The sequence below is a fragment of the Orycteropus afer genome, unplaced genomic scaffold (genome assembly GCF_000298275.1).
Source record: "Orycteropus afer afer isolate SDZICR_OR568_19922 unplaced genomic scaffold, OryAfe1.0 scaffold00198, whole genome shotgun sequence".
NCBI lineage: Eukaryota > Metazoa > Chordata > Mammalia > Tubulidentata > Orycteropodidae > Orycteropus > Orycteropus afer.
The window spans coordinates 4,447,659-4,463,171 of NW_006921785.1; the positions used below are offsets into that span (position 1 = coordinate 4,447,659).

A 15,513-nucleotide genomic window follows, 5' to 3' on the forward strand; every position below is an offset into this window, starting at 1 on the left:
TGCATTGTGGTAAATTGTGGTCAACGTCATGAGACAAAGTATATGTGAACTGCTGTATGGAAAGTGAATTTGCTCTGTAAATTTTCACCCAAATCACAACAACAACAACAAAAATAAATAATAAATAAAAGTATAAATCTAGGAAAATTAGAAGTTATAGAAAATAAAATGGAACACATAAAAAATTGATATCCTAGACATTACTGAGCTGAAATGGAATGGTTATGGCGATTCTGAATTGAACTGTTATATGTTCAAACCCACCAGCCAATCCTCGGAAGGAAGATGGGGCAATATACTTCCGTAGTGATACAGCCTCGAAAACCCAAGGAGGGGTCGCTATGAGTCGGGTCCGACTCGATGGCACACAACAACAATAACAACATGATCTACTATGTTTGCAATGACAAATAACACAGCATCACATTCATCATCAAAAAGAACATGTCAAGATCTATCCTGTAGTACAATGCTGTCAGTAATAGGATAATATCCATACTTCTGCAAGGAGGGCCAACCAGTTAATTCTGGTTCAGATTTAAGCACCAACCATTAAAACCAAAGATGATGAAATTGGAAAGTTTTTACCAACTTCTGCAGTCTGAAATTGACCAAACATGAAATCAAGATGCATTGATGTTTACTGGTGATTTGAATGCAAAAGTTGGAAACAAGGAAAGTATCAGTAGTTGGAAATATGGCCTTGGTGTTAGAAAAGATGCTAGAGATTGCATGATAGAATTTTGCAAGACCAATGACTTATTCACTGCAAATACCTTTTTTCAACAATATAAATGGTGACTATATATGTGGACCTCGCCAGATGGAACACATAGGATTCAAATTGACTGTATCTGTGGAAAGAGATGATGAAGAAGCTCAATGTCATCAGTCAGAACAAGGCTAGAGGCTGACAGTGGAACAGACTATCAATTGCTCATATGCAAGTTCAAGATGAAGCTGAAGAAAATTAAAGCAAGTCCATTAGAGCTAAAATATGACCTTCAGTATATCCACCTGAATTTGGAGAACATCTGAAGAACAGATTTGATACATTGAACACAAATGACTGAAGATCAGATGAGTTGTAGGATGGCATCAAGAACATCATACATGAAGAAAGCAAAAAAGCAAGCAAGAAAGAAAAGGAAAAAAATGGATGTCAGAAAAGATTCTTTAATGGAGAGTAGTAGCTAAAGCAAACGGTAGAAATGGAAAGGTAAAAGAGCTGAACAGAAGATTTCAGAGAGCAGCTCGAGTAGACAAAGCCAATTACTATAATGAAATGTGCAAAGACCTGGAGTTACAAAACCAGAAGGGAAGAACACACTTGGCATTTCTCAAGCTGAAAGAAATGAAGAAAAATTCAAGCCTTGACTTGCAATACTGAAGGATTCTATGGGCAAAAAATTAAACCACATGGGAAACATCAAAAGAAGATAGAAGGAATACACAGAGTCATTGTACCAAAAGAACTGGTTGATATTCAACCATTTCAGGAGGCAGCATATGATCAAGATCCAATGGTACCGAAGGAAGAAGTCCAAGCTGCACTGAAGGAACTGGTGAAAAACCAGTGTCCTGGAAGTGATGAAACACCCACTGAGCTGTTTCAACAAATGGATACCAATGCTAGAAGTACTCACTTGTCTATGTCAAGAAATTTGGAAGACAGCTACCTGACCAACTGACTGGAATGGATCCATATTTGTGCCCATTCTATAGAAAGGTGACCAAACAGAATGCAGAAATTATCAAACAATATCATTAATATCACATGCAAGTGAAATTTTGCTGAAGATAGTTTAAAAAACTGTTGCAGCAGTACATCAACAGGGAACTGCCAGAAATTCAAACTGAATCCAGAAGAGGACTTGGAACAAGAGGTGTCATTGCTGATGTCAGAAGGATCTTGGCTGAAAGCAAAGAATACCAGAAAGATGTTTATCTGTGTTTCATCGATTACGCAAAGGCATTTGACTGTGTGGATCATAACAATAACACTGCAAAAAACAGGAATTCCAGAACACTTAATTGTTCTCATGCGAAACTATACATAGACCAAGAGGGAGTCATTTGAATAGAACAAGGGGATGCTGCACGGTTTAAAATCAGGAAAGCTGTGTGGTGGGGTTGTATCCTTTCACTGTACTTACTTAATCTGTATGGTGAGCAATAATCCTAGAAGATGGACTACATGAAGAATGTGGCATCAGGACTGGAGGAAGACTCATTAATAACCTGTGATATATAGATGATACATCTTGTTTGCTGAAAATGGAGGGGACTTGAAGCACTTACTAATGAAGATCAAAAACTACAGCCTTCAGTATGGCTGAACATAAACATAAAGAATAAAAAATCCTCACAAGTGGACTAGTAAGCAGCATCATGATGAATATGAAAAGACTGAAGTTGTTAAGGATTTCATTTTACTTAGATCTATAAGCAATACCCATGGAAGCAGCAGTCAAGAAATCAAACGAACCCCTTAGACTACAGTCCTTAGTCACTTTTAGGACCTGGAACTGAACTCATTCTGTGGCTCAATTTTTAGCCAAACAGAGAAGTCTACAAGGTGAACAATAGCACTAGGAAGAGATGTACTCTTTATAACAATCACCTATTCAAGATCCAAAAGGCAGCATTTGCCCTAGGACAAAGTTCAGAAGCCAGAAAGGGTTAGGAGAGAAGGAGGAATGGAAATAGGAAATGCAGGGAGAATATGGGAGGAGGGATGTTACATTGAGGGGATTGCAATCAATGATGTGAAACAAAATATACATGGATTGTTGAATGGAAAATGGATTTGCTCTTTAAACTTTCACCCAAATTACAATAAAAAAATTTAAAAAGGAAATCAAATGACATATTACATTGAGCAAATCTACTGCAAAAGATCTCTTAAAAGTGTTAAAAAGCAAAGATTGTCACTTTGAAGGGTAAGGTGTGCTTAACCCACAAGCCAAGGTATTTTCAATCACCTCAAATGCATGTGGAAGCTAGACAACGAATAAAGAAGACCAAAGAAGAATTGGTGCTTTGAGTTGTGGTGTTGGTGAAGAATATTGAACGTACAGTGGACTGTCAGAAGAACGAACAAATCTGTCTTGGAGGAAGTACAGCCAGAATGCTTCTTGGAAGTGAAGATGGTGAGACTTTGTCTTATATACTTGGGAGATGTTATCAGAAGGGACCAATCCCTGGAGAAGGACACTGTGCTTGGTAAAGTGGAGGATCAGTCAAAAAGAGGAAGACTCTCAATGAAATGGACCAACATGGTGGCTACAATGATGGATTCAAATGTAGCAACAATTGTGAGGTTGGTACAGGACTGGGCAGTGTTTTATTCTGTTGCACATGGGGTCATTATGAGTCAGAACCAACTTGACAACACCTAACAATAACCACATAAATTTTATTACATATAATTTTATTTGCTTATTAAAACCAAAAGTTCATTGTTGTAAAGTCATTTTCAACTCATAGCGATTCTATAGAATGAGTAGAATTGCCCAATAGGGTTTCCAAGGCTGTAATCTTTACAGAAGCAGACTGCCACATTTTTCTCCCAGGGAGCAGCTGGTGGATTTGAACTGCTGACCTTTCAATTAGCAGTTGAGAGCTTAATCATTACACCTCCAGGACTCCATTTACTCATTAGATAACCATGTTTAGATATAAACAGGCCTTAGGTGAAAATGGAAAAATTTCAAGGTAAAAGCATGTTTTGGTCAATATCTCCCCATTTTATTTTAATTCTCAAAAATAACTCCAGGAATGTTACATTTCCCTCTGCATTTCTTCCAGTTTTGTTTCTAGGCCTCCCTGTTTCTGGTCCAGTGTCCATAGAAGACTAGTTATAAAGAGAGTACTGTCAGCAGCTTATCTGTGGAGCACGGGGACCTGGGAATGGAGGAGCCAGGCTGATTTCCCATGAGCCCTGCCCACCTCACAGGCAGGCCAGGAAGCAGCTCTTGTCCTGGTCAGCATTGGCCAAGGGGTGTTAGAGTGTTATGACTAGATGCCCTCAGGAGTTGCCCAGCCTAATCACCCTGACATGGTTAAACAGAGGGAATACTGACAGCTAGAGAGCAGAGGTGGCTTGCAGAGCCAGGGCTGGAACTGGGGCCTCCTGTCTCCTGGCCTTGCTCTGGCTGCAGCTCCCAATAAATCCCATGCTGGGGTACTCTCTGCTTTCACTCACGAGCCAACCCAGCCCCAGGACCTACTGTCCTCTAAACTCAATTTCTTTTCATGGGTAGTACTGGGGCCTCAAAGCTCTATTTGCAGTGCTAGACACACAGTACTGCTTAATATCTGCTTAAAGAATAGAACTAGATTGGCAATTTTGAGACACAACAGCTCTTTCTGCAGCGCACACAGGCCTTCTCTAGCAGGTCAGGACAGAACGCTGGAAGGACGACCCCGCCTGGTGAGTCTGGGGGCTGGGAGCCCCGGTGTGGCAGGATGTGCCTCAGATAGCTTTAGCAGAGCGAGGATTACTGGGGTTGGTGCGTTTTATTGATCAGTGGCCGTTTCACAGCCCTCATCCTGCTCAACGACTCACTCCTGGAAGAATGGGAGGTTTTCCCACCAATGCCACTCAGACATACCACTCTTTGGCACCTACCATGGGTAAATTAGAAGTAGCTTCTGGGGGAACCAGGGTCTGAGCTCCATCCTGGCCAGGCTTCCCAAAATACTCCAAACTCTAATAAAGGAACCCTTGCTCTGGGCTGTTATTCATGGAACCAGACACTTAGGACTGGCAGCATCTCAGAGATGCCCTGTACATTTGCAGTGCAAACTCACTCTATCATCCTGCCAAGGTGTCATGAGCCTTGAATGCCATTAGTGATGGGGAGCCCACTACCTCCTAAGGCAGCCATCAGGAATAATAATATTGGCTGCTTCCACCATGCCAGCTACTATGCATGATGTTCTTCCTTTTACTGAGTGGAAAGCGACCCTTACCCACTCTCCCCAGGTTTGGTCTTGGTTCTGCTGCTCCCTGAGACTGCAGTCAAGAAGGCCGCTCTTTCTGCCTCATGGCAGCCCTGCTGATTCCTGTACCCATGAGCTTCTTTTTTATTCCAGGCCAAATGAAGTCAGTCATTAATAAGTATTTGCTAGCACTCACCACAGGCCAGGCCCTTGTTGTACACTGGAATACAGTGGACAGTAAAACAGACAAGTTGCTGCTTTCTTATGCTGATGTTCATGTGGAGGATTTTACACTAACTTAGTAAACAGAGGAGCTCAATTCAGGATGTGATAAATGCTTGAGAGAAAATGAGGCAGAGGGGGGAGACAGAGTGGTAGGGTGGCTTGGGGCCATGTTAGGTGCGGTGGTGAGGGTACTGTGTCAGGTCCTTCAAAGATCTTAATGTGACATAGGCCCCATGCCACCCTGGGCCCTTCCTGGAGACCCATCCCAGTGGATTGCTGAATAGCACGATGCTCCCCACTTGCCCCCCCCTTAACCTGAATGGCATACTTTTGTTGATGAGGCCCCATGCTTTTGTGAGGTTGCTGGTCTTAGCAGCTTCCTGCAAATGATCACCTGGCTTCTCAAATCCTGTTCCCCTGGAACTACTACTAAACCATGGTGCCCTTGGGCAAGTGTTTTTTTTTTCTTTTTTTTAACTAAATGATGATTACATTACACTCCACATTCAGTCAGGTGCAGAGAAGTTTTCTGCAGTATCTTACTATTTCTCAGTTACTTTCCTGCCCTAAGAAGCTCTGGTGGCCTGATGGGTGAGGCATTTGGCTGCTATCCAGTAGGTCAGTGGTTCAAACCCATCAGCTGCTCCATGAAAGGAATATGGGGTGATCTACTTCTGTAAAGATTTACAGCCTTGGAAACCCAATGGGGGTTGCTATGAGTCAGAATCAACTTGATGGCAGTGAATTTGGTTTTTGGTTTGGTTTCCTGTCTTGGTGGCTTCTCTCGCATATTGTCCTCTTCCCAGTGGGCCTTTCTCTTAGAATCCCACCTTCCCTTCTGAGTCAGCATAAAGGCTCCCTGCCCATAATTACAGTTTAAATAGCTTTCACTCTCGCTGAACAACAGAAGAGCCTTTCTCCGTCTTCTGAGACTCCAAACATTTGTTTATATCCTTCTTTGTTAGTTGTCATGGAGTTGCCCTCCTTGTACAAGAAAACAGAACACTGCCCAGTCCTAAGCCATTCCCCTGATTGGTTGTGGAATGAACATTCATGACCCATAGGGTTTTCATTGGCTGATTTTTGGAAGCAGATCACCAGACCTTTCTTCCTAGTCTTAGCCTAGAAGCTCTGCTCAAATCTGTTCAGCCTGATAACCCAGTGCCATCGAGTTGATTCTGACTTATAGTGATCCTGTAGAACAGAGTAGAACTACTCCATTTGCTGTCCAAGTCTGTAAATCTTTATGGAAGCAGACTGTGTCATCATTCTCCTGTGGAGTGGCTGGTGGGTTTCAACTGCCAACCTTTTGGTTAGCAGCCAAATGCTTTAGCCACTGTGCCACCTTTGCTGACAGACAGGTGGTGGCTGCACATGAGGTGTACTGGCCGAGAATCAAACCCAGGTCTCCTGCATGGAAGGAGAAAATCGAACCACTACCACCCTCATATCAGTCACAGAACAATAAAATGTCCTGCTTTACATGTCCGTGTTTTCCATGAGACTGTGAACTCCCCAAGGGCAATCACAGTCTCAATTCATGTCTGCGTCCCCCCAGAATCAGGCATCACAGGGCTGCCCTCACCACTGGTGCACCCCTGGTGCTTGGAAAATACCTGCCAAATTAAACTAAAATGCCCCTGAACTACACAGAACTCCAGGAACTAAATAATTCTATTGTGGAAACCTTCTTAATCCCTAATGGCAGACTTGTTTATCCAGCCTCCCTGGCTTTTTCCCTAGTGCTTGCTTTTCATTTGTTACAAGAAATAGAGACGGAAGGAAGCAGTGGGTTTTCCCTGTGAGAGGCTTTAACAGTCCTCAGGACCTCCCTGAGCAAACTCCCTGCCCACCGCCCCATCACTGTTACACACACTGCTGAGCCTCAGAAAATGTTAAGTAAACATGCACATATACCCTCCCCACTCCCCAGGACTCCACACTACTACCCTGATGGCTGTAGCAGGGATGCTCCCAGATGCCCGAAGACCTGCCACCAGAACCCCCAGCCCCAGCCCAAGCCCCAGCCTCACGATTCTGGAGAGCGAAGGGATCCGGGAGACCCAGGAGCCAAAGGTAGCGATCCCACCCAGCAGGTAGCCGAAGATTTCGATATTTTCCTGCAGGAACAGGTGACATACCCTCAGCACTCTGTGGAAATTGTCCATGCAGCCCAAGAAACCGCACAGCCTAATGAACTCTTCTTTAGCAGGTTCCTTCTAGCAGTATCAAAGGCTATGATCCTCCTCCCCAGGGTTAGGGTCCCAGGAACGTGAGGAGGGTGGTCCTACCCTACCTCATGGTGGCTCAGCCTCACCTGCAGCAGGCTTCCCAGAAGCCTCCGCTGTGGCCTCTGGACTGGGCCTGAAGCCTTCGGGACAGAGGACCAGAGAGCCCAGCCTGGGGCCAGACTCAGTGGCAGGGCCAGGGCAATTATGCAGGCCCTGAGCCTCTGTCTCCTCTTCCTTTCCCGGGAGCCCCGGCCTGAAAGACACCAAAATCCCACATGGCTCCTGGAACTGGTGTCAGCCCCCAACCCCAGTGCCAGGATGGGTCCTACACTGCTAGATCCCCCCACCCTTCAAGGCTCTGGGGCTGTGCCACATCTTTTTTTTTCCCCAGGTGGTATGGGATCTATCTTCTCCCATTCCTGCTCCCTTACTTGCTAGTTTAATCTCTTTTAAATCTTTTTTTTTTTTTTTTTAATTTTTATTGTGATTTGGGTGAAAGTTTATGGAGCAAATTCACTTTCCATACATACACTTTTCAGATGACATTGACTGCAATTTCCCACAACACAATAGCTCTATTCCCACTTCCTCCCTGTAGCCACCTCTTCCCTGTGTCCTTCCCTCCCATGCACTCCTGCCCCCTGAGCTGTCTCCCTGTGCATACACAGCCCTTCTATTCTCCCATGATTGAGCTCTCCAAGGAGTGTATCTACCTAATGCAAATGTTCAGCTCATATGCCTATCTTTTGTTTGGCTGGAAGCCATGGGAGTGGGTTCAATTCCAGATCTGAAGGGCAGCTAGGGGCCATAGGCTCAGAGGTTCCATCAGTGTTGCCACATCTTTTGAGAAGCCTTTCTTCCCTACCACCCTAACCCATCCTCACATCCCACAAGTGGCATTGCTCTCCGGCCTGTCTTCTCATAGCATTTGATGATTTAGGGCAGGGATGGCCATTCTCTTTTCTCATACATATCTGCATGCATAAAGCAACGCCTCTACTAGACCTGAAGCCAATCCAGTGCAGGCACTGTGTCCTGTTACAGACAAGAACCAGCACAAACTTGGTAAACAAAGCTATGAATGGTGTGTTTGAACCAAGGCACCTCAACTGTGAGCAGGACAAAGAGCAGTGAGCCAGTCAGCAGATGCTGATGTTTTCTCTAACTCAGAAGTCAGCCACAGGCCAGAGGAGGCATGCTGACCACAAAGCTCGTGATTTTGCTTGGAAAGACATCGGACACCAGCTAGGCCTTCTCTCTCACCCTGCACTGCTCCAGCCTCCCGGCAGGACACTCCCACCACATGGCAGCGCTCCTTCTAGTCCATCTCTTTCTACCTTGGTCCTCCTTCTCTATCCCTGCTCCAGCAGTTCTCAGCCTAGGCTGCATGTGGAGACCATCTGGGAGCTTTGACAAAGCTCAGCCTGCACTAAGACTAGGGGCAGGACAATCTCTGCAGTGGGACATAGCATCAGTATTTTTCTTTCCTTGTAAAATACTTAAATGTTTTCATGAAATATTTAAATTATGTATTATGTTATATATATATATATATATATATATATATTTATAATTATATATATTTCATTATAAAGCATTTTAAAACATGGGGTTATGCAATAAAACCTGCAAAAGCTGGAACCTGTACAAGGCAGAAACCTATCAGAGAAGGAAAAAAAAAACTCACTAAAACAAGCCATAGAAAAGTGGTAAGACTGGCCCCTGTCGAAGACAGAGAACTTGTGAGACCTTGAAAAACAAGGCAGTCCTGCCAAATTCCGGCTCTCACAGGTTTCACTGTATTGTACTAAGATAATTTACTTGTTTGAAACACTACAAATTAGTACTATATCCAAATCTTTAAATAAAGGTAGATATCCAAACTCATTTGGTTTAGGGAAATCTTTTTTTTAATTTTAATTGTGATAAATATATATGCAACATTTGCCATTTCAATATTTTTTGCATGCACAACCCAGTGACATTAACATGGTCATCTTGTTCAACCATTACCACATTCCATTTCCAATTTTTTCCATCACCCTTAAGAGAAGCTCAGTGTCCCCTAAACAATGAGTTCCCCTCCCTCTCACCTCTGGTAACCACTAAGAAACTTACGTCTCTACACACTCGCCTAGTCTAGATATGGCCTATAAGTGAGATCACACAATATTTGTCCTTTTGTGACTGACTAGTTTTACTCACATCAGTATTTTTCAAGGTCTCTGGGTGATTCCAAGGATCCCTGGTGGTGCAGTGGTTAAGGCATTCAGCTGCTAACCAAAAGGTCAGTGGTTTGAACCCACCAGCTACTCCATAGGAGAAAGATGAGGCAGTTTGCTTCCATAAAGATGTACAGCCTTGGAAACCCTATAGGGCAGTTCTACTCCATCCTATAGAGTTGCTATGAGTCAGAATTGACTTGACAACAATGAGTTTTGGTTTGGGTGATTCCAGTGCACAGTCAGGACTGAGAATCTCCTCTGTCCATTCCTCCCCCAGCACAACAGCCTTGTTTTCTGCTTATTACTAGACCTTAGTTTCTGGTGATCAGAAGAATAAAAAAGTAATACTAAACCTAACCCAAGGAGGTGTTATTTCTAAAAACATCTTTGAAAGTTTCTTTGAAATATAAGACAGATATACCTCTGAACAATTCTAATAATATGCCTCTTCTGGGCAGCAGACAGCAGCTGTGGACAACTTTCCCACCCCTCAGGCCCACCTGCTTGGGGAATCTCAACCATCTGTCACTTCCAGACCATCTCTGCTTGAGGCAGTCCATACCTATTATGGATTGAATTGTGTCTCTCCAAAATATGTGTTGTAAATCCTACCCTCTATACCCATGGATACATGAGCTCTGGTGGAGCAGTGGTTAAGCACTTGGCTTCTAACTAAAAGGTCATCAGTTCAAACCCACTGGTGGTCCCATGAGAGAAAAGACCTGGAAATGTGCTCCCACAAGATTGAAACCAAATTCACTGCAACTGAGTCAATTCTGACTCACAGCAACCCCACCGGAGTGCCAAGGCTGTAAATCTTTACAGAAATAGATCACCCCATCTTCCTTCTACGGAGCAGCAGGTGGGTTTAAATCTTCAACCTTCTTTCTGATTAGCATTCAAATGCCTTATCCACTACACCATCAGAGCTCCTTATAAGGTTACAGTCTAGGAAACCTATGTGGCAGTTCTACTTGGTCCTATAGAGGAGAAATGAGTCAGAATCAACTCCACTGCATACAACAACAACAACAAATATCCATGAATGTGATCCCATCTGGGAATAGGGCTTTCTCTGTAATGTTAATGAAGCCATATCCGTGTAGGTTGTGTCTTGAGTGTATCACTTTTGAGATATAAAGAGCAGATTAGGCACAGAAGAAAGAAATACAGATGGGCGAAGATGGATACCATAAGAAGATCACCAAGGAACAGAAGAACAGATGCTGAAAAGAGAAGAGGAGCGCCCCCCAGCATTGACAGGGAGAAACCCTTCCCCGAGAGCTGGTGCCCTGAAGGCACATTTTAGCCTCCTAAATGTGGGGAAAATAAATGTCTGTTCATTAAAGTCATCCACTTGTCATATTTATTATAACCGCACGAAGAAACTAAGACAATGCCTATTCCTGGCATCTTTTTCTGTAAGTTGCAGGCTTCACTTGGCCACCCTACACTAGCACACTGAGCACTGAGATACCACTATCATTCCCCAGAACCATGCACTATCTCTCCCCCTGCCCCCCTGCCCCCGACCTTTGCCCATGCTGCTCTTGTTGTCCAGGAGTGCTTGCCAGCACTCCCAGTGACAACATAACAACCTTCCCTGACACCTGCAACCCCTTCCCTTCCTCTGGCTGCCCACGGTATACACTGGCAGCTCTGAGTACTGTTTAGGGCCTGCCTCCCTCAACTGGCTGAGGACAGGGACCTGGTGCATTCATCTATGCTCAGCAGGGGTCCAGCATGGGGTGTGACAAGGAGTAGTGGAATGATGGGATGAATGAAGAAAGCAACAGATGGCCACATACTCACCTGAATGTGACTTGAGTTGGGAGCCACAGACAGGGAAGAGAATGAACATAAAGTTCACTAAGTCAGCAGCTGCCAGGTAGGCACCAGTGAAAACCTGAGAACAGATGGAAATAGTTCAAACATCTTTTTTCAGCATCTACAGCCTCTCTTGCCCCAGGATCTCTTCTCCCATGTTTCAGTCACCACCTCATACACTGACATAAGCCTCTACCTCTATAAGCAGTGAAGCCTCCCACCAATCCCGAGAAAGGCCAGTTATCATCTCCATTTGACTGATGAGACAAGTTCTTAAACAACTGACTCCAAGTTCCACAGATACCCATCAACACTATATGGGACAAGAACCCAGCCCTCCGCTGCCTACACCCCACTCTTAACTACTCTGTGGTGATGTCTTTGCTGTATAACTTTGACCCAGTTTTTGAACTTTTCTGGGCCTCAGTTTCCTCATCTGTAAAACAGGGATAATGAAAATGCCTCCTCTAAAGACTGTTAAGTAGATTACATAACCCAATACATGGAAAGTGCTTAGAGCAGCACCTGAAGGAAAGTACATCAAAAAACCAAATCCACTGTCATCAGGTTGATTCTCACAAGTGACCCTATAGGACAGAGTATAACTGCCCCACACAGTTTCCAAGACTATAAATTTTTATGGAAGCAGACTGCTCCATCTTTCTTGTGCAGAGCAGCTGCTGGTAGGTTCAAACTACTGACCTTTTGGTTAGCAGCCAAATGTCTTAAACACTATACCACCAGAGTTCCTCAAGCATTAGTTAAATACATAATAATTACTGTCTACTATTATGTGACCTGAAGGAGCTCTGGTGATGTAGTGGATAAGGCATTTGGTTGCTAACCAGAAAGCTGGCAGTTCAAACCCACCAGCTACTCTATGGGAGGAAGATGAGTCAATCTACTTCTATAAAGATTTACAGTCTTGGAAACCCAATAAGGGTCGCTATGAGTCAGAACTGACTAGATGGCAGTGGGTTTGGTTTTGGTTTATTATGTGACCTGAGCTGGGCCTCATTACATTCTATCAGCTAATGAGAATGGGCACACAAAATGAAAGGTGATTTGCTTCTGAAAAAACATTGCTCAGGACAGGGTCTAGAACTGTCCAAATCTGTGTTCCTGCCACTAGGCTTCCCTCCCTCACATCTACCTGGGTGGGCACAGGCCAGGACCAGGCATAGTGTGCACCCCTGGCCCACACAGGGTTTCCTTGGGGCCTGTGCTTTGCACATTTGTTTGAGGGCTTACACTTTTGGAATACTTGAAATTGTACCTCACTTACTCCCAAGCTCCCATCCCTACATGGGAAAAGTTTAGCCACCCCTGCATGAGCTGGGGGTGGACTCAGGGCTTTACAATAACAGAAATTATTTATTGAGCACCTGTTATGTGCTGAATATTGATTTAGGTGACGTGGGATATAGCAATATAGCAGTGAATAAAAGTGACAAAAATCCTTGCCCTTGGAGAACTCACATTCTTTTGGAGGTCAATGTGCAATAAGCAATAAACATAATCAAAAGTAAAATGTATGGTAGATTAAGAGGTGAGCAGAAAACAGCGTAGGGAGGGGATCAAGTGAGCTGGTGGTAGAGGTGGGTTGGAGTTTTAAGTGCGTGGTGAAAAGAGCCCTTACTGAGATGATATCTGTTTAGGCCTTGAAAGAGATGAGCAGTGAACCATGTGGAAGTCAGGGGCAAAAGCATCTAATGGGCAGAAAGAACATCAAGGACATAGGCCCTGAGGCAAGACTGTGCCTCACACACTGAAGGAACAAGGCAGAAGGCACTGCACCTGCAGCAGAGAAAGACAGGCCAGGCCTGAGCCTGATAGCCACTGTCACCTGTGGGCCTGACGTACCTGGATGGTGAGCTGTCTGGCCAGGATGGCCCCTACAGTATCACACAGGCTGGTCAGGAGGCAGCATGCTGCACACAGTGCCGACTGGTCCTGCCCAGACTTCTTTGAACATCTCAGATAGAGAAGCCTGGGTGACAGACAGAAGTATGGTCAGAACATGGGAGTTGTGTATTTGGGGACAGGCCAGGCAGGTGTCTGAAAAGGACAAGCGTGACTTCATGCCCTTACAAAGGACTTTTGCCCCACATAATCAGTAACTAGTTTTTAATTTAGTTTACAGATGGGAAAAGAAAGGGTCAAAAGACTTCTGAGCCTCTGGTCAACACCCACAGCAGGAGCAAGACCTCAGGAAACACCACCTCGCTAATGAAGAGGAATCACCTTCCTCCCACAAACTCACTGTCCTTGTGTGGGATCCCACTCATAGCAACCCTTCCTTGGGTTTCCGCAGCAGTATCTTTACGGAAGTAGATTGCCCACCCTTCCTTCCTAGGGATGGCTGTTTGAACCGCCAGCCTTCTGGTTAGCAGTCAAATGCTTTAGGCACTAGGTCTCCAAAGCTCCCTCCCACAAACTTGTTGTTGTTATGTGCGTTGGACCCGACTCATAGTGACCCCTCCTTGGGTTTCCGAGGCAGTATCACTACAGAAGTAGATTGCCCCATCTTCCTTCCGAGGAGTGGCTGGTGGGTTTGAACTGTCAGCCTTCTGGTGAGCAGTCAAATGCCTTAGGCACTACACTACCAGAGCTCCTCCCATAAACTAGGTGTTGTTGTTGTTTGCCGTGGAGTCGGCCCAATCGTGGAGTCGGCCCAATCGTGGAGTCGGCCCAATCGTGGAGTCGGCCCAATCATAGCGAACCCACTACGGAAGTATGATTGCCCAACCTTCCTTGTAGTCTCAATTAATTTAATGACCCACTCCTCAGCCCTGACAGACTAGCTGTCAAGGAAACAGGATTGTAAAAGAAACCTTATCACTGAACTGCAAGAGTTAATTGTCCAAATTAGTGTAGAACTACCCAATAAGCAAGGTAAGCATGGGTTTACCAGTGCTCATTTAACAATCTGTAACGAACAATTTCACACATTTTTCACCACATCAAAGATTCTGCTTTTAGGTATGGCTGGAATCTGTCTCTCTCCCAACCCCAAAGCACCTTCATATAGAATCAAAGCCTCTTCAAATTTACAATCCCTGATAGGGAGTAACAAGTAATTACGGTAAGCAGGGCTTACTTGTGCTTACTTATTGATCTATAGTGAACAGTTTCACGTGTTTTTCACGTGGTGAAACCCATGTGAAATTATTCACCTCAGAGTACTAAGTAAGAACAAGTAAGCCTGTGCTTATCTAGCTTATTGGATAATCGGCACCTGAATTTGTCCCAGCTCACACCTCGAATATGGGGAAGGGCTAACCCTAGAACCCAGGACTCGGCGTTTCCAGCCCAAGGCCCCACGCATTGACCACACAGCCTCCTCCCTCTGGCACACAGCCTGGCTTCCTTGTGTACGGAACCAGGAAACAAGCATCCGACGTCGGACTACATCGCAATGTTAGTTTCGGTCCTGGAATTTGGCTGCCTCCTCCATCCCCACTTTCCTCCCTCTTCCCTCTAGGTTTCCAGGAGGGAGCTAACAGGGTGGTAGCGCCTCAGTGCCCCCTACGGCAGGCTGAATCTCCCACCCTCGCGCCGCCCGGGGCCCAGTCCCCATTACAGCGCGTGGGCGGCAATCCAGCAGGAGGAGGAGCAGAGCCAGAGGCCGAAGGAGATGCAGACGCGTTGGCGGGCGAAGCAGTGGTCCAGGTAGTCCCAGTTCCAGAGTGCAGGCGCGGGCGCGGGGCTGGGCGCCTCCTCCATAGCACGACTCCGCGCGTCGGACCAGCCCAGTGCGCAGGCCTCCCGCGTGGCCGGGACCTGGCGCAGCCCCCAGGGCCCCGGCCAGCCCTGGACTGGGTGGTGGCGGGCCCTACTGCCCTGCGCCCCTTCCCTGTATTCAGCTCCGCCGCCGCGGCCCCAGCCGAGCGCAATGACCGTGGGCCAGAGACGGGCGCGCCCAGTTCCGCGCTCCGGGTCGCTGGCGGTGGCGGCGAAGGCACCAGGGAAAAGTTTCCGGGACCGCGATACTCCCCACCCCTCGCGCTATTGTCGGGGGTCGGCGGGGCGAATGCCGCCCCCCAGCGGCGGGAGCC

General features: G+C 45.7%; 1 protein-coding gene across 1 annotated transcript in view; it reads right to left on the minus strand.

Moving 5' to 3' along the window:
* Positions 1 to 15,181, minus strand: part of TMEM44 (transmembrane protein 44) — a 49,163-nt gene extending 33,982 nt beyond the window's left edge. The window contains 5 exon segments of the mRNA XM_042781942.1: positions 7,206 to 7,292; positions 7,490 to 7,656; positions 11,441 to 11,534; positions 13,319 to 13,445; positions 15,039 to 15,181. Coding sequence (XP_042637876.1) covers positions 7,206 to 7,292; positions 7,490 to 7,656; positions 11,441 to 11,534; positions 13,319 to 13,445; positions 15,039 to 15,181 — 618 coding nt within the window.
* Between the last annotated feature and the right edge of the window lie 332 nt (positions 15,182 to 15,513).